At 44.3% G+C, this 18,618-nt stretch overlaps 1 protein-coding gene across 4 annotated transcripts in view; it reads left to right on the top strand.

Moving 5' to 3' along the window:
- Window positions 1–258: 258 nt before the first annotated feature.
- ABCC5 (ATP binding cassette subfamily C member 5) overlaps window positions 259–18,618 on the top strand; it is an 82,723-nt gene continuing 64,363 nt past the window's right edge. For 3 of the 4 annotated variants that reach the window (XM_081329405.1, XM_081329407.1, XM_081329404.1), the window contains exons 1-2: window positions 259–401; window positions 4,390–4,570. In XM_081329405.1, coding sequence (XP_081185531.1) covers window positions 4,442–4,570 — 129 coding nt within the window. In that variant the 5' untranslated portion in view covers window positions 259–401; window positions 4,390–4,441. Of the gene's footprint in view, window positions 402–4,315; window positions 4,571–18,618 lie in introns of those variants that run through there. The other variant, XM_081329406.1, reaches the window with a different exon arrangement.

Raw genomic sequence — 18,618 nt, 5'->3', positions numbered from 1 at the left:
CCCCCCCCCCCCCCCGCACACCCGGCGCACGTGACCCGAAATTTGGGGACCCGCAGCAAAAGCGACTCAGGAGGCGGGGCAGAGCCGGCAGGGAGGAGGAGGAGGAGGAGGGCGGGGCGTATGGAAATGAGCCGGCTGCGCCGATGGCCTTCTGGGAGAGGTAGTTCTCCCCCGGGCGTGGCCGGGACCCTCGGAGGGGGCGCGGACTACCGTTCCCGGAGCGTCCAGCGAGAGGCGGAGAGGCGGCGAGCTGTTGTTGCTCGCCCAGGATGCCCCCGCGCAGGCGCACTGCGACGGGTTGCGACAGAGGAGCCGCTTGAAGGTCTTTCTTGCCCGGCTGCTTCTTCTTCCTTCGCCGCCGCCGCCGCCGCCGCCGAGCTGGATCGCTGCCGCTCGAGCAGGTAAAAGGAGCGGTGGTGGTGGTGGTGGGGGGGGAGCTTGCGCGCCTCGGCTGGGAGAAGGGGGGGACCGCGCGGACCGCGGTGAAGCCAGGGCAGGGTCGGGAAAGAGGGGGAGGGGGCGTTCGGGTTCCTCCCGGAGGGGCTAACGGGGGGGGGGAAGGAGGAGGGGGGGTCTTTGACCGAGAAGGGGGCCCTGCCTGGCCGGGTGAGGCTTTCACTGACCAACCCAGCCTTCCAGGGGCTTTGGACTCCAGCGCCCATCATCCGCAGCCGCCTTGGTTGAAGATGGGGAGGGGGGAGCTATCTCCCCCTATGCCTGGCACGGGGGGGGCTGCCTCCCCCCACCCCGATCCCCTTGCAAAGAACCGGGCAGGGGAGGGGAGGCCTGAATGGGGAACGGTGTGTGTGTTTGTGTGTATGTGTGTGTGTGTGTTGCAGCGGAGAACAGCCTCTGTGTGTTGGAAGGATGAACATCCACTTCCCACCTCTGCACAATAGATTTCCACCACCCCCCCACCTATCTATCTGCCATCATCTCCCGTCTCTACATCTCTGTATGTCTCTCTATCCTTCTATCCAGGGCTTTTTTTCTCACGGAACGCTCAGAACGGAGTTCCGGCACCTTTTTTTGGATGGAACCTTGTAGGGTAGGCAAGGCGGGTTGTATGACCTGTGTGAGTTCTGGCACCTTTTTCTTTTACAAAAAAAGCACTGCTTCTATCCATCTATCTCTATCCTATCCATCTATTTCTCTCTATCCTTCTATCCATATCCTATCCCTCTATTTCTATCTCTTTATCCTTCTATCCGTCTATCTATCCTATCCCTCTATCTCTCTGTCCTTCTATCATCTGTATCTCTCCATCCTTCTGTCATCTAATCTCTATCCTTCTATCCATCTATATCTATCCTGTCCATCTATCTCTGTCTATCCTATCCATCTATCTCTATCTCTCCATCCTTCTATCCAGCTATATCTCCAGTGGTGGGATTCAACCAGTTCGCACCACTTCGGCAGAACCGGTAGCTAATTTTTTTGTTGCCCAGGCCCAGAATGGACTTCCGGAAGCGGCATCCACACAGAGAACCGGTTGTTCACCTATTTGAATCCCACCACTGTATATCTCTATCTCTCTATCTCTCTATCCATCTCTCTCTCTCTCCTCTCTCTCTCTCTCTCTGCCTATCCATCTCTGTCTATCCATCCATCTATCCATCCATCATCTCTCTCTCTCCCTGCCTGCCTGCCTGTCTGTATGCCTGTTGTCTCACTTCTTAACCACCCATCTCCCTCAGTATAGCACATCTTGGGGGGCGGAGGGGCCTGTCTGTCCCTTTGCATGGAAATGTGTGAAAATTTGCCAAAGAAGTGGAGTACATAGTTAAAATATGCTTGGAAGGAGGTGAAATGTGTGTGTGTGTGTGTGTGTGTGTGTGTGTGTGTGTGTGTGTATGTTTGTATGTATATATATATCCAAGGTCCGTTCCAACTTTTATATATATATATATATATATATATATATATATATGTATATGTATATGTATATGTATATGTATATGTATATGTATATGTATATGTATATGTATATGTATATTTATTTATTTATTTATTTTTATTACATTTATAACATAATTACACATAATATATATATGTGTAAAAACAAGGGTGGAAGAGCAAATTGATAGGTTGGAAAGCCCCCTCCCGCCCCTCCTTGGTTTACTGGTTGTTTCTCCCTGTTGCTGCAAAGGCTGCCTGGAAACAGGTGAGCAATCTCCCCTGTCTCTCTGCTTGGAGAGTCTGAGATGATGGGCTACCTCTTCTCCTCTCCCAGTTTCTGAAAGGCTGCTTGGAGACGGGAATTGCCGGGCGCCTATTGCAGATGGGCCCTACAGAGGGTGCTGCAAACAAGGGAATGAATGAAGCAGCAGGCGGGCCGGAGGTGCCTCACTGTGGCCTTTCTGCTTGATGCCAAGCCTTTATATAATAAGCAAGGCATTTTGTCTCACGGGGTGGTGGTGGTGGTGGAACGGAGAGGCATAAACCCGTGTGGCGTGAAGCCGTACAGAATGACTTCATTCAGATGCAGCGAAATGAGCTGGCATCGTAGGATAATGGCTTTCCCTAACTGTTTTAAAACACGGGATTTAAACCATTTGCAAGGCTTGTTATTTGCAGAAACAGGAACCCTGTCATCACGGTGACAGAATTTTGCTGACTCATGCAGCCCTGGAGTATTTTTCCTCTCCTTCTGTTGTAGTGAGGCATAAAACATAATGCAGTGCAATACAATACAACAGGGGGAACGTGGAAGACACAAGGCAGGTGATTTGGCATAAGGAAAAGAAAGAAAAAAGAAAGAAAAGGGAACACAGGAGGGAAAAAAAAACAACAACTGTGACGCTAGGGAGCCCTTATTGACTTTAATGTTCTCTCTTAGCTCTACACAATCCAGAGACAGACTGCGCTTAACACACTGTGACTGCTGGTCACGTAGAAAGATGTGCCTGAGGTGTTTGTAATTGGTTAAGAATAAATGAAATGGGCTTGATGGATCATTAGGTAAAAGCTCTGTCACTTCATGCAACAAGAGTAAAGACAGTGCAGTGGTCCTCAACTTTTTGAGCAGCGCAGCATTTATTTATTTATTTGACAATTTGGGCATTTATGGCTAATATCTGTGTTGCTTAGAAGAGCCCCTTGTCCATTTTGCCTAATGAAAAATTCTAAGTAACCGAGCTGTATGGATAGTTTTGCTTAACAAAATTAAAGGTAAAGGTTCCCCTGCACATGCGTGCTAGTCGTTTCCAACTCTAGGGACCGGTGCTCATCTCCGTTTCAAAGCCGAAGAGCCAGCGCTTGTCCGAGGACGTCTCCGTGGTCATGTGGCCGGCATGACTAGACGCCAAAGGCGCACGCAACGCTGTTACCTTCCCACCGTAGTGGTCCCTATTTTTCTACTTGCATTTTTACGTGCTTTCGAACTGCTAGGTTGGCAGAAGCTGGGACAAGTAACAGGCGCTCACTCTGTTACGCGGCACTCGGGATTCGACCCGCCAAACTGCCGACCTTCTGATCGACAAGCTCAGTGTCCTAACTCACTGAGCTACCGCGTCCTTTACTCCTTCCAAAAATTGCAGCAATTTCGCGTATGTCTAGTCTAGTGATCAGAAGCACTAGGGGTGACATGATGGCAGTGTTCCAATATCTGAGGGGCTGCCACAAAGAACATGGGGGTCCACCTGTTCTCCAAAGCCCCCCCCCAAGGCAGGACAAGAAGCAAGGGATGGAAATTAATCAAGGAGAGAAGCAACCTAGAACTATGGAGAAATTTCCTGACAGAACAAGTAACCTGTGGAACAACCTGCCTCCAGGAGTTTGGGGTGCTCCATTACTGGAGGTTTTCAAGAAGAAACTGGACAGCTATTTGTCCAGAATGATAAAGGCTCTCCTGGTTGAGGAGGGGGTTGGACTAGAAGACCTCCAAGGTCCCTTCCAATACTGTTATTTTTCTTCCCTCCCCCCAAAGGCTGTATACTGCTCCATTTTTTTAATGCAATGAGATTCTCCCCCCCCCCCAAACTTCAGTACTTGCCTGAATACACATTCTTGTTGATCTCTGTCCCTGTCAAATACATAGATTACTATTTCTGGAGGATTTGCTGCATGTTATGTACTTTAAGGCTGTTGAGAAAGGGCATCACAGCCCAGAACTGAAGGGCTGCTTGCAATTTCTTATGCCAAGTTGAGGACTAAGAACCCGTTTCTCCTCCTGCTGGGATTATCTGGGGTCACGCTTAAAAGGAATTCATCTGATATAACACGCCTTCTGCCAGGACTCGTGGAAGTACAGTAGGCAGACCATATTTGGGAATCAGGTTACAAAACTGTAATCCAACCCCATTTAGGACATCCGTTAAGGAGGAAGAGATAGAGAGCAGCAGATGTCGTCGTGTATTATTTCTTTTTTCTCTCTCTTGTTTTCCCCAGAGTTTTTCCGAGTGGCAGACACATTTGTTAACCCTGGCGTTTACAGAAAAAGATGAAAGATATCGATCTAGGAAAAGAGTACGTGATACCCAGTCCTGGATATAGAAATATCAGGGAGAGAAATAGCCTGAATCAAAGTGGAGGACAAGAGGGGATCAAGTTCCGGCAAGATAAATATAAGGTAAGTAGCAATGACTGCTTTCTAAATCGCATTTGTTCATTAGCACTATATTCTGCTGTTATTCCAGAAACTCAAAGCAGCTGGGGATCATTCTACCCCCCCAAAAAGAGAAATCCTGTGGAATAGGTCCTGCTAAGAAAGAAGTCCTTAAAGGAATGAGGACAAAAGCAGAATCCTATGCTAGTCCTAACACTATAACCACTAACCACACTGTCTCTGACACCAGCACTTGGCTGAACTGCATAATTGCAATTACGCAATTGCACAGTGTAATTGTAAATTCTGTGTTACATAAATAGTGACCTTTCACTATAACGGGTAGTGATGGGAGCACCCCGATACTCCCATATTACACCCCTCCTACGTGAGCTGCATTGGCTACCGGTTGCCCTCCGGGTGAGATTTAAGGTGCTGGTTCTTACCTTTAAAGCCCTACATGGCTTAGGCCCGGGATATTTGCAGGACCATCTGCTACCGGGAACGAATTCTCATCGCCCAGTACGCTCACACAGAGAAGGCCTCCTCAGGGTACCGTCGGCTAGACAATGTCGGCTTGCGACCCCCAGGGGGAGAGCCTTCTCTGTGGGAGCGCCAGCCCTGTGGAACCAGCTCCCCCCTGAGCTTCGGATGGCCCAAGATCTCCGGTCCTTTTGCCGCGGCCTCAAAACACTCCTATTCCACCAGGCTGACCTGGACTGACAGGCATTTTAATTATATTTACAACTCTAACTCTATTCTTTAATTTATTTTAATTTATTTCAAATTTTTATTTTTAATTTACTGTACAGAAACCTTTAAGTTCTGTTGTTGTTAGCCGCCCTGAGTCCCTCGGGAGATAGGGCGGGATATAAATCCCATTAATAAATAAATAAATAAAATAATTATAGAGCATAATTGGCTTCATGCTTAAAATGCCAATCAGTGAAAAGGAAACTGCATTTATCAAAGATTGATTGCTATGGAAGTACCTCCGGGCAGGATTGAAAAATTCATGTGTTTTTGCTTGGCGTGGTTAGTGACTGTATGTTAATGAAGCTATTAGCAAAGGTATTTTCTCCAGAAAGTGGAAGAATCAAGGAAAGTAAAGAATCAGAGCACAAACGGCACATTAGAAAAGTTTGAATGTTAAATTAAAAGTTTGAATGTTAAATTAATTTAGATATACATAAATTGAAGATTATTGGTGAATATTAGAAAGTTATTTTTTGCATGGTTGGTTTGTGAAAGACACATATATATTAAGGGGGAAAGAGAGAGAATTAGTTATTGTCAAATTTTGAGATCGGTATGGAAGATATTTAATTGTAATGGAATTATTGTACCCAGTCACCACGTTGCTTTTCCAATATGTGAATGTAATATGAGGAAATTAATAAAAAAAATTATAAAAAAGAAAAAACGCAAATGGCCAATATGGAGATTTAAAGGAAGATTTTGAGAAACACATTCTTCACATCAAAAAAGAATTAAAAGAATAATTTATCTTAATAGATTTAGGATTAGGCAACATAAATATTTAATGCTAAATAGTACTATACTAAATCAGTCAATCTGATATTTCCTGGGGTGTTCTAGGAGCTAAAGCAAATAGTGACACAAGTTAAAATTCTAGAATGTTACAAATGGTGTGATTTTGGTCATGTTACTGTGCAAATGCTATTAAAAAAAACTTTACATTCTTCTAACCAGCATGTGGACAAATATTTAAAAGAACTTCAGGGAATAGATAGAGAAATTCAGGAAATTACATATTGAGTTACCTTTATTTCTGTTTTGGGTAAGATGGTGAAAATTGCTTTGATAAAACATCAATAAGCCAGTTTGGTGTAGTGGTTAGGGTACTGGCTAAGTAACCGAGAGATTATAAATTCTAGTCCCACCTTAGGCGTGAAAGCCATCTGAGTGAGTTTGGGCCAATCAAAGGAGATGGTGAGTTCTAATCCTGCCTTAGGCATGAAAGCCAGTGGGTTGACTTTGAGCTAAGTGCCAGGAGATGGTGAGTTCTAGCCCCGCCTTAGGCATAAAAGCCAGCTTGGTGACCACCAATTGCCAGGAGATTGTGAATTCTAGTTCTGCTTTAGGTATGAAAGCTGGCTGGGTGACTTTGGACCAAACCATCTGTAAGACTTCTTGTTATAGAGAAAAAGAGGAGCGAGGAGTATTACATATGTTGTCAATGCTGCTAACATCGGATGTTTTTGCTTTGACAACATATGGAGATGCCACCATTTTTCTTTTTATGTTTTACTCTTAGAATTAGAGTTAGAATTAGATGATACTGGGGGGGGGGAGGAGGAGGAATGTGCACAGGAGTTTAGCTAGACATAACATTACTGTACCTAGTGTGAGAACCAAGGTTATTGAAATAAGAGATGATAAGAATTGGCAGGCTGGAGAACTGGAGGGAAAGCCTGCATTTCAAGCCAATTGGAGAATGTGATTTTTGACTCTTAATTGGAGGAGAGAATTGTGCTTTGATACTCTGTGCTCAGGGGAGGGGAATTCAGATTTTGGCTTCAGCTATGTAAGTGCCAATGCTATGCTTCTCAAATAAAGATTCTTTAAGGTAAACAATGCCTCAAAGTTCTTTGAAGAGTTTAATCTGTCAGAACCAGGACATATGTTCACCTTATAAAAAGTAAATGAAGATGGGATAAAAATCTAATAAAACAGATAAACGTTCTGTTGGGAATCTCATTAAAATGCCTATGAAGCAGTTCTTCTGGCAAACAGCATAAAAAGGGTGAAGGAAAGATCTAGTCTTCGGGCCTTATTCTCTCTTCTTTTGCCTTCTGAAGGATCTCTTCTAAAAGCAACACAAATATCACAGCTGATGGGGAAGCCTGATTTGCAAGCTTGACTCTCATCCCCTTTTACCATCCATCCTTGACTTTGCAAATTTCATGACCTCAGCTGCAAATTAAACCTTTTACCCCTGACGGTTGCTTTTTATAGCATCCAGCTGGCTAGGGGAGAGAGAGAAAAAAAATTGCAAGAGCTCAGCCTAATGAAAGCGTTGTCCTAGGATAGTTAAATAAAACCTGCCAGCTGGAGTAGGGGAAACTTTAATGTTGCCAAATTAATTTCTGCCTCGTTGTTCTTTTACAGTTCTTTGGAGTCTCAACAAATTTCTGCAGAGGCGTGATCAGTATGACTTTTGTTTCTCAGGAGTTCCAAAGGACTTTTTAACAAAGTCCTTGACGAAGGACTTGAAAGCAAAATTAGCAATCACAGGGTAAAAAAACAAACAAACCCTAAACAGGCTGCACAATGTTTCATAACCATTTTATTTTATTTTATTTAAAAAAATCAGAATATGGGAAATAAACCTTTTTAGCACAATAGAGTTGAGGAGGGGGTACATTGTTCTGCTGGTTGATTTATTTCAACTCTTGAGAATCCGTTGATTCTGTAACTCCTAATTCTGTAAAATTAGCTGCCGGAGAAGTTCAGAAACCTTTTTTTTTGCTGGGGATAATGTACATCAGGGGTCTTCAAACTTGGCTCTTTTATGACTTGTGGACTTCAACTCCCAGAATTCCTCAGCCAGGCACCCCTGAATGTACAGTATTGCTTTTTTCCCTTTCAACAATTGTTACAGTTGTGATCAGCACATTACTGTTGATAATACCCTGTCAATATGGAAATACTGCCACATAATGTAGAGTTGAGGGTCACAGTTCCACATTCTTGGTCGGCCAGCCATTAGTTTTTCCCCTTGCTGCTATTATTGTTGAACTTCCTGGTAATTTGTGACTCGGCAAAAATTATTCCCAGCGTCAAGGGAAGTTAGAGTGGTTAACTCAGGGGTAGGCAACCTTGGCTCTTTTATGACTTGTGGACTTCAACTCCCAGAATTCCTGAGTCAGCCATGTTGAGGGGAAAGGGAGAGGTTTCCAAGCTGAGCCAGGCTGGCTCAGGAATTCTGGGAATTGAAGTCCAGGAGTCATAAAAGAGCCAAGGTTGCCGACCCCTGGGTTAGCTGCTCTTTTCAGAGATTGCTGGTGATGTTGAGCTGCTTGGTAGCTTTTAATTATGCAGATGCTACTGGCAAATGTTTTATGATCCACCACAGCGTTGCTTCAGCCAGGCAATCGTTGCTTTTGAGCCGCAAGGACCCAAAGTGAACTTTTGTTGCATTCAGCTTGGCTTAAGTCCTAAACTGCCCTCAGGATTGCCATTTTCACTGGGCAGTGTATCTGGTTCGTCCTGGGTGGTCCTCTGGCCTCAGAAGCCTGCTTCCTGCTGGTGAAATTGATCCAGAATTCAATCCTGAACTCAGATGCTGCCCTGACCTCAGTCGTGGAGATGTGGCTGATGGAAGAGGCATGAGGGAGTTTATAATTTTTTCCCCTCTGTCATTCTCTCTGTGTCTCTCTTTTAAAAGCTGACTGGTTGGTCATTTTGTTTTTTTAAAAAAACCAGAATTCTAACTCCAGCTGCTCTATCTGCCGAGATTCACATGGTGCTCACGAGCATGCTGAATGCAAGAAGAGAATGGAGCTGTTTGAGCGTTTTTGTAGACATTTAAGATGGCATAATAATAATAATAATAATAATAATAATAATAATAATAATAATAATAATAATATCATCATCATCATCATCATCAACCAGGAGATACCTAGGATGCTGGCAGCAACCCGTGTCAACCATTAGTGCCAGTCAATTTGTGTTCAGTTGACTGAGTTTCATGTTTTATGAATAAAAGTTTTATAATAATTACCAATAGTAATAGGCGCCTTGGGTGCAATCCCGAAACAACCGGAGCACCACTTGAACACCATTGGCATTGACAAATTCGCCATTAGTCAATTGCAAAAGGCGGCCTTACTAGGAACTGCTTCCATCCTGCGACGATATCTGTAATACCATCAAACATCCACATCGGCCTATCCCAGGTCCTTGGTAAGGACTCGATTAGGTAGACAAAAATGCCAAATCCAGTCTGAACATCTGGCTGACTCTGCCATGATCAATAATAATAATTAAAAAATGGAAGGGACCTTGGAGGTCATCTAGCCCAACTCCCTGCTCAGGCAGGAAACCTTATACCATTTCAGACAAATGGCTGTCCAGTCTCTTCTTAAAAACTTCCAGTGTTGGAGCTTTCACGGCTTCTGGATAGAAAGATGGGGTAGGAATTGAACAAATAAATTTTTATTTTATGTTATTTTTATTTTTATTCCATTTATATCCCGCCCTTCTCCGAAGACTCAGGGCGGCTTACAAGCTTAGCAGTAGCCTTCATTCTATGTATATGCCTGCTTATTAGGGCTTTCACACACACCCCAAGCAGCATTATTACAAAGTCAGCTTAATTGCCCCCAACAATCTGGGTCCTCATTTTACCTACCTCGGAAGGATGGAAGGCTGAGTCAACCTTGAGCCTGGTGGGATGCGAACCTGCACTAATTGCAGGCAGCACAATTAATAAAATAATTATAAAAATAAGCACAATTAAAAACAGCCGGGATGGGGGCTCAGTTGGTGCCAGCCAGGACAGTGTGTTGTGATTTAATAACAAGCCACTTAGCATCTGGTTACAGTAGGCCTGCTCTGGCTATTCCTTTTGCTATAAATAGTTCACATAAACAATTATATCTAATTGCCCCTTGACTGATAGTTTAATTTACTGATTTCAGTTTGAATTAAGATCCTCGTTCAGGGAGAGAATGGGCATAACTGCTTATGTAAACCACCCGTAATATTATTAAGACCTGCAGCTTCCCTTCTACAGTCACAGATGGCTGGCTCTGCAGCATTTCCCTTCCGTCACTTTCCTGCCATCTGAGCGGCCTAGTTGTAAGATAGACTGAAGACCTTTTTGATGAGGAAAACCCAGAGTTGAAAGGGCAGCGTAGCCATTTTAAAAATAAAATGAAGTTTGCTATTCAAATCAAGATTTCCTGTTCTGGAAACAATAAAGGTAATCCTCAACTTATGACTGGTCATTTTGCGACCATTGGAAGTTCTGATGGCCCATCCTGGAGGTTTATGTCAATCAGGACCTGAGACCGTTCAAATGAATTATATAGGTTGTATACTAAAACACTCTACAAGAATCTGAGCTACTAACGGTCCAAGCAAATTGGCGGTAGATAAGAGACAACGGAATTCAAGGTGGGCTGGATTTGTGGGCACGAAGGGACTCGAGACGGATGACACATTTGACCCCCTCCCTCGGGTTCAGCCTGGTCCTCTCATGCCGTTTTTCATACAACCATTGCAGCATCCCCGTGGTCACATGGTCAAAGTTCAGATGCTTGGCAATTGGTTCATACTTATGACAGTTACAAAGTCCTGGGGTCATGTAATAATAATAAAGTTGGAAGCGACCTTGGAGGTCATCTAGTCCAACGCCCTGCTCAGGCAGGAAACCCTATACCATTTCAGACAAGTGGCTGTCTGGTCTCTTCTTAAAAACTTCCAGTGTTGAAACATTCACAGCTTTTGGAGGTAGGTTGTTCCACTGATTAATTGTTCTCACTGTCAGGAAATTCCTCCTTAGTTCTAGGCTGCTTCTCTCTTTGGTTACCGGTAGTTTCCATCCGTTGCCTCTTGTCCTGCCTTAAGGCGCTTTGGAGAATAGCTTGACTCCCTCTTCTTTGGGGGAGCCCCTGAGATATTGGAAGGCTGCTATCATGTCCCCCCTCGTCCTCTTCATTAAACTGTGACCAGTTTTTGCCACCTTCTGCCAAGCAAAGTCAATTGGGGAAGCCAGATTCACTTCACAACCATGTCACTAATTTAACTGCAGTGATTCACTTAAGTCTGGCAAGAAAAGCCATAAAACAGGGGCAAAACTCACTTAACAAATGTTTCACTTCGCAACATTCATTTTGGGCACAATTGTGGTTGTAACTTGAGGACTTATGAACCAGATTTGCAGTTTCCTTGGTTTCCCCTCCCCACTCCCCATGGTCACCTGTCAGCAACCGTGCCGCCAATACCGCATTTGCGATGTCCCACAGTCCTGTGACTGTGTTTTTATTATTTATTTTGCCAAACACTGGCATTTCTGCTTTTCCGTGAAACCAGACAATGACAAGCCCCGAGTTTAATGAGTGCTGCATTCACTTAATGACCACCTCAAAAAAAAAAAAAAAGAAGTAAAATCAAGTCTCGTGACCGCCCAGTTTGCAAGCGTGATGATTGATGACTGTAATGGGGAGGCTCTGTTACAGTCGTAAGTTGAGGGCTATTTTCAGTTTTTGTGCCTCAGATGTACGTGACAAGCCCTGAGATTCTCCCCCAGAGCTAGCCAACCCCTCTTGAGCAGAGATGAGCAATTGCACCGAGGAGGAACTTGATGCTCCTCAGGCTTGGAAAGTCCAGATTGGAGAAAATTTGCACTGCTGAATGACAAAGAGTGATTCATCAGGGACAGACATGGGATGCTATTGTCAAAAACGAAACTTTGGCAGCTACGTGCCTACGTGCCTCTTCATTTCAACTTGCCACTACAGTAAGGGGAAGGGGAAGTGTTGCTGTAGAATGGGTTAAATGGAGAAGTGAATCCTCTACAATTCCACTGAAAAACATGAGAGCCTGAAACCTTTCCAAGGACTCTCCAGCAGGTGTGGAGAGGAAGCAGATGGTTCCCATAACAAAGTGAAATTGTTTACATGGACTACATGAGAGAGTGGGGGTTTGGCCAGAGAAATTATTGTTTAATTCTATGAACCGGTGTCTGAGAACCTCAGAGTTAGTTTCGCTTCAACATTACCATGCCATGTATTGAATAAACAGTAAAGATATTCAGGAACAGAAGGAACCTGGGGTTTTATTTGGATTTTCAAGCTGGATATTGACAGCTATATAGCTTGTTGGTCCAGTTCACCAGCTTCTTACCCTGTTTGCTACAAGATGTCTCCATTTCTCTCTGCACTGCTCCCAGCGGTGGAAGCTATTTTCAGTTTTGTTTTATGGACAGGACAGATAGTCCTCGACTTAACGACCGTGGTTGAGCCCACAATTTCTGTTGCAGAGCAGGATATTAAGTGAAATTTGCCCCATTTTATGACCTTTGTAGATGCAGTAGTTAAGTTCGTCACTTGCAGTTGTTAAGCTACTGAAGGAACTGTTGTAAATCTAGGACTACCTGTGGCAAATTTGAAGAGTGGCTGGGGAATTCTGGGAGTTGAAGTCCACACATCTTCATCTCCATGCATAACAACAACAACAACAACGTTGGAAGGAATCTTGGAGGTCATCTAGTCAAAGCCCTACATGGCATGGGTCCGAAGTACCTTAGGGATCACCTGCTGCTGGCGTCAACTTCCCTCCGCCCAGTGTGCTCCCACAGAGAGGGCCTCCTAAGGGTGCCGCCGTTCGGAGAATGCCGTCTGGTGGCTCCCAGGGGGAGGGCGTTCTCTTTGGGTGCGCCTGACCTATGGAACCATTTACCGGTTGAGCTCCGGATGGCTCCCGACCTTCGCTCCTTCTGACGCGACCTAAAAACCTATCTGTTTGAGCAATCCGGTCTGGTCTGAGGGGTTTTGTTTTAATTATTGTTTTAATGTAATTTATCTTCTGCATTTGGGCATTAGGGTTTAATTTGTTTTCAATTTCTGTATTTGTGCATTTTGATATTTATGTCCCTGTTCGCCGCCCTGAGTCCTTGGGGAGAAGGGCGGTATACAAATCAAATAAATAAATAAATAAACCCCCTGCTCAGGCAAGAAACCCTATACCATTTCAGACAAATAGCTGTCCGGTCTCTTCTTAAAAACTTCCAGTGTTGAAGCATTCACCACTTCTGGAGACAGGTTGTTCCACTGGTTAACTCTTCTAACTGTCAGGAAGTTTCTCCTCAGTTCTAGGTTGCTTCTCTCCTTGATTAGTTTCCATCCGTTGATTCTTGTTCTGCCTTCAGGCACTTTGGAGAATAGCTTGACTCCCTCTTCTTTGGGGCAGCCCCTGAGATATTGGAATGCTGCTGTAGTTGAGAAACACTGTTTTATGTACAATTTTCCTAATATTGTTTCAGAAAAGGAGTAGCCTTTTGTCACGAAGAGCTGGCAACCTTCAGACCATCTGGAACAGCCACATGTGTGGGATTTACAGAGGACGAGAGCAATTTTGTCCGTTGCCGTCTCTCTGGGTCAAATGACAGAACAGCCTTGAAAAGGCCTAATTTTTTTTTAAAAACAACTTCTTCCTGTAAGGGAGGCTGATCCTTTGCCCTTGGAGACTCTGAAATCTTTTTAATCTTCTTAACTGAAGAGACAATGCAATAGTTGCGATGAAAGGTAATCCTCGAATTGAGCCCAGCATTCACGTTGCCAAGTGAGACAGTTGTTAAGTGAATTTTGTCCCATTTTAGGACTTGGCTTGCCAAGTTTGTTAAGTGACTCACTGCAGTTGTTAAATTAGCAACGCGGTTGTTAAGTAAATCTGGCTTCCCCGTTGACTTGGCTCGTCAGAGGTTTGCAAAGGAAGGTCACCTGACTCCAGGACACTGCAGCCGTCATAAATGTGAACCCGTTGTCAAGCATCCGAAGGTAAATCACGTGACCGTGGGGATGCTGCAAGGGTCACAGGTGTGAAAAATGGTCCTAAGTCACATTTTTCGGTGCCGTGGTAACTTTGAACCATCACTAAATGAACTGATGAAAGTCGAGGACTACCTGTGTTATTCTGGGTTGGGGGCCTGTATTGCGGTTGACCTTTGCCCCCAGAAAATGCAATGCCATCTGTTTTAACGGGGGCGGGGTGTGTGTGACAAAAAAATATATTGTAAAACACCATTTCAAAAGCCTTTATAAATAACATTATTTTAGATAAAGCACAACAGGAACAAAAAACTGAAGCAGATTAAAAGTTAGGACTTGGTTGGGAGGCCACCAGGAAAATGTAGTCCTGGGGAATAAGACAATCCCAGAAGTTAATATTTAGTTAATATTTAGTTTCCTGTTTCCAAGAAACTGTAGGGGTGCTGTCGGTTTTTCTTCCTTGCAATCAGGACAATAAACAACTAATAGCAAAAAGGAGAGTTTCAGAGTTCTGTTTTAATATATTTATTAGAAGGAAGTTTACTTTTACAGCACAAGCATTTCAGTACGTGAAATCTACTTTACAAATCATGTATATATATATATATATGTATGTATATGTATATGCATATGTATATGTATATATATGTATAAATGTATGTGTATGTATATGTATATACATGTATATATGTATGTGTATGTTTTCTGAGGTTTTCGCGGGTGTTTGTATGTGGATCTTTGGTCATTCGGGTTTTTTCCCACGTAGAATTGAAGGTGTAAGAGCAACGTTTCGACGGAATCCCATCCGTCATCATCAGGCTGGTGGCTTCAGGAACGAACAGCCACTACCACATGCTTCTCCCAGAAGAAGGAAGCTGAAGCCACCAGCCTGATGATGACGGATGGGATTCCGTCGAAACATTGCTCTTACACCTTCAATTCTACATGGGAAAAACCCCGAATGACCAAAGATACAAACACACACACACACACACACACACACACACACACACACACACACACACACACACACACACACACACACACACACATATATATATATATATATATATATATATATATATATATATATATATATATATATATATATATATATATATATATATATATATGTTGTTGTTAGCTGCGAAGTCGTGTCCGACTCATCGCGACCCTATGGACAACGTTCCTCCAGGCCTTCCTGTCTTCCACCATCTTCTGGAGTCCATTTAAGCTCACGCCTACTGTTTCAGTGACTCCATCCAGCCACCTCATTCTCTGTCGTCCCCTTCTTCTATTGTCCTCGATCTTTCCCAGCATTAGGCTCCTCTCCAGTGAGTCCTTCCTTCTCATTAGGTGGCCAAAGTATTTGAGTTTTAGCTTCAGGATCTGGCCTTCTAAAGAGCAGTCAGGATTGATCTCCTCTAGGACTGACCGGTTTGATTGCCTTGCAGTCCAAGGGACTCGCAGGAGTCTTCTCCAGCACCACAGTTCAAAGGCCTCAATTCTTTGGCTCTCAGCCTTTCTTATGGTCCAACTTTCACTGCCATACATTGCAACTGGGAAGATCACAGCCTTGACTATACGCACTTTTGTTGACAGGGTGATGTCTCTGCTTTTTAGTGTGCTGTCTAGATTTGCCATGGCTTTCCTTCCCAGGAGCAAGCGTCTTTTAATTTCTTGATATATATATATATATCAAGAATGATACCATTCACCGCTTCTGGAGGCAGGTTGTTCCCCTGGTTAGTTGTTCTCACTGTCAGGAAGTTTCTCCTTAGTTGTGGGTTGCTTCTCTCCTTGATGAGTTTCCATCCATTGCTTCTTGTCCTGTCCTTCGGGCGCTTTGGAGAACACCTTGACTCCCTCTTCTTTGGGGCAGCCCCTGAGATGTTGGAACACTGCTATCCTGTCTCCCCTCGTCCTTCTCTCTTCATTAAACTAGACATACCCAATTCCAGCAACTTAGTCTGTTGCAGAGATTTATGAACAATAATAATTAGGGTTTTTTTTCCTTCCTATTTCAATCCATGTTTGTCAATTGAGGTCACAGTCAAGAACAAGCATACCAAAAAAAGGGGGGGGGGAGCCAAGGTTTTGTCAGGCTGTAAAATAGATATCTTGGCTGATCTCATAAAAGCTAAAGAAAGCTAACTAGGAAATCTCCTGGGATATATCAGCGCTGTAGGCTAGATGGGAAGCCGGTAAACTCAGATAAGCTCAGTGGAAAAGATTTCCTTTTCGCTGCCAAGAAATCAAGAATATGCTCGATCTTTTCCGTGACATCTCCCTCCCTTCCCCCCATTTTTTTTTTGACATTCTCTTTGAGGAATTTATTTTCCCAACGAGTTGGAAAGCGTGCAAGAAATTATCACCGCATTGTTCAACTGACGTGAACGCGAGTGCTGTTTAGCACAACTTATAAATAATCATTAAAAAAAACCTGGAAGGAGTCTGATAGCACCTTTTCCAATTAACAGGTTTTATTAAAAGGCATAAGCTTTTGTGCAGCTCACAGAAGCTCCTGGCTGTTAGTAAAATGCACCAATAAAGGAGAATATTTGTTGCTCAGGGTTGAACGGTGGGGTCTTTGGTGCTCTCTGAGCTTGCTTGTTTTCTTGCAGACGTTTCATTACCCAAACTAGGTAACATTTATCAGTGCTAGTAAGGAGTGCGGTCTGTTAATAAAATGTGCTAGTCAAAAAAGGTGATACCAGATTCCTGATTTTTTTTTTGCTATCCTAGAGGACAGACATATAATTAACATTTATAGCAAAGGCCTTTCCACTTAGCCAGAAAATTATTCTAGTACAAGAAGGCCCCATTGTATTTAAAAATGAAAGCTAACTCTTGTTTTTTTAAATTCCCCTTTGCATTATCTACCTGGAGCGGACACGTAAAATACTCTTTTCAAATCATTCAGAGCAATCCGGTCACATGCAAACCTAGGAATATCTTTTAGAAATGCTTGCGGGGGGGAGTAAGTAGCATTAATATGCAAATTTAACTTAACAAATGTCTCGTCTGTCTCATCCGGGGTTTGAATCAGAGGTCATTACAGGTAGTGCTTGACTTACGACCATAATTGGGACTGGAATCTCAGTCACTGAGTGAAGCGGCCCTCAAGTGAGATGCCGATGTGACTGGTTCAGTGCAAGCCCAGAACTCCCGGTTGTGGTTGTTGAGTGATCTCCCAGATTGTTTAGTACAGAGGTCTCCAACCTTTCCGGGTTCACGGACTGGAGGGAAGGAGAGCAGCTTTAAAATTGGTGCACGTGCATGTACGTGCGCACACTCTGGCACGGCACTAGCAGTCCCGTTTGCGCATGCGGCATGCGCTGGCACTGTGTGCATGCACGAACAGCCCCGTTGGTGCCTGCGCACATGCTCAAATGAGGCCACGGGCACTAGCGCGATTGGGGGAGGAATGCGCGCCCACGCATGTGTGCACTGGCCAGCCATTTCTGCGGCCCATGGCCAAGAGCCCGAGGCCCAGGCTGCGGCCCATAGGTTGGGGATCCCTGGTTTAGTGCACGGGAATCAAACTTGCTGCGTCAGGTGATGTGTCGCAACGTATAGTGACTTTTTTCGTATTGCCAGAGCTAGGGCGGGTGCGGCATCCAAATGATGCAACCGGCCCACGGGCCAGCAGTGACACCCTTGGTTTAGTGCAGGGGTCAGCAGCCTGAAACAGTGAAAGAGCCACTCGGAACCAGTTCCCTCACAAAAGGAAAAACTGGGAGCCGCAAAAAATGTGTGCGCATGTGCATACATGCGTGCATGCCCAGAACAGGGTTTGACTGAAGAGTGGAGCCAAGGCGAGATATGCACCTACCCTGCATATTTGAATTGATTGGTTGAACTTTTTTTTTTTTGGACTGCACATAGCAGAGGACTGGGAACTGCAGGAGACGGCTGAAAGAGCCGCATGCGGCTCTGGAGCCGCGGGTTGCAGACCTGTGGTTTAGTGGATAGATAAAAAAAGTTGCCTGCCAAAGGATTCGGGTCCTCGTGGAGCTGAAGTCATCTGGACAGGCAGCTCTCTGAGAATAAAAGGGCTGCCTGCGCAAAGGCTTCAGCTCTGTGTGGAAATGAAATCCTCCTTTTATGCAGCCTTTTTGCTCTGAAATGTTCCTGTAGCCCGCTGAAGGATTTCTGTTTCACTTTGTTCACGGAGGAGAAAGCCTTTGGGAGCCTGCAGGAATGGAGCTGAAATGTTTAGGATTTCAGCTCTCTTCTTGTGGCTTGCCAAAGAGTTTTCCCTCTCCGTTTGATTTCCTGATTTACCTTTGGAAGGGAAATCCTTCCGAGGTTGCAGAAACGGAACTGAAATGCAGAACAATCCTTCTGCCTGCGAAGGATTCAGCTCTTCTCCATTTCCTCCACTTGCAATCTTTCCTGCTGGCTTCCCCATTGATTTTTTTGGGGGAAGCCAGTAGAGACGTTTGCAGATGGTAATCACATGATTGTGAGGTGCTTGGCAACCACTCGTAAATGCAAAACAGAGAGAAAGTACCTGCAGCCCCCGACACATTAAGCAAGGGAGGAATC

Source organism: Vipera berus, assembly GCF_964194415.1.
Source record: "Vipera berus genome assembly, chromosome: 5".
In the NCBI taxonomy this organism is placed as follows: Eukaryota; Metazoa; Chordata; class Lepidosauria; order Squamata; family Viperidae; genus Vipera; species Vipera berus.
The sequence above is the reverse complement of the archived record's forward strand: the minus strand, read 5'-3'. Positions and strand labels throughout refer to the sequence as shown.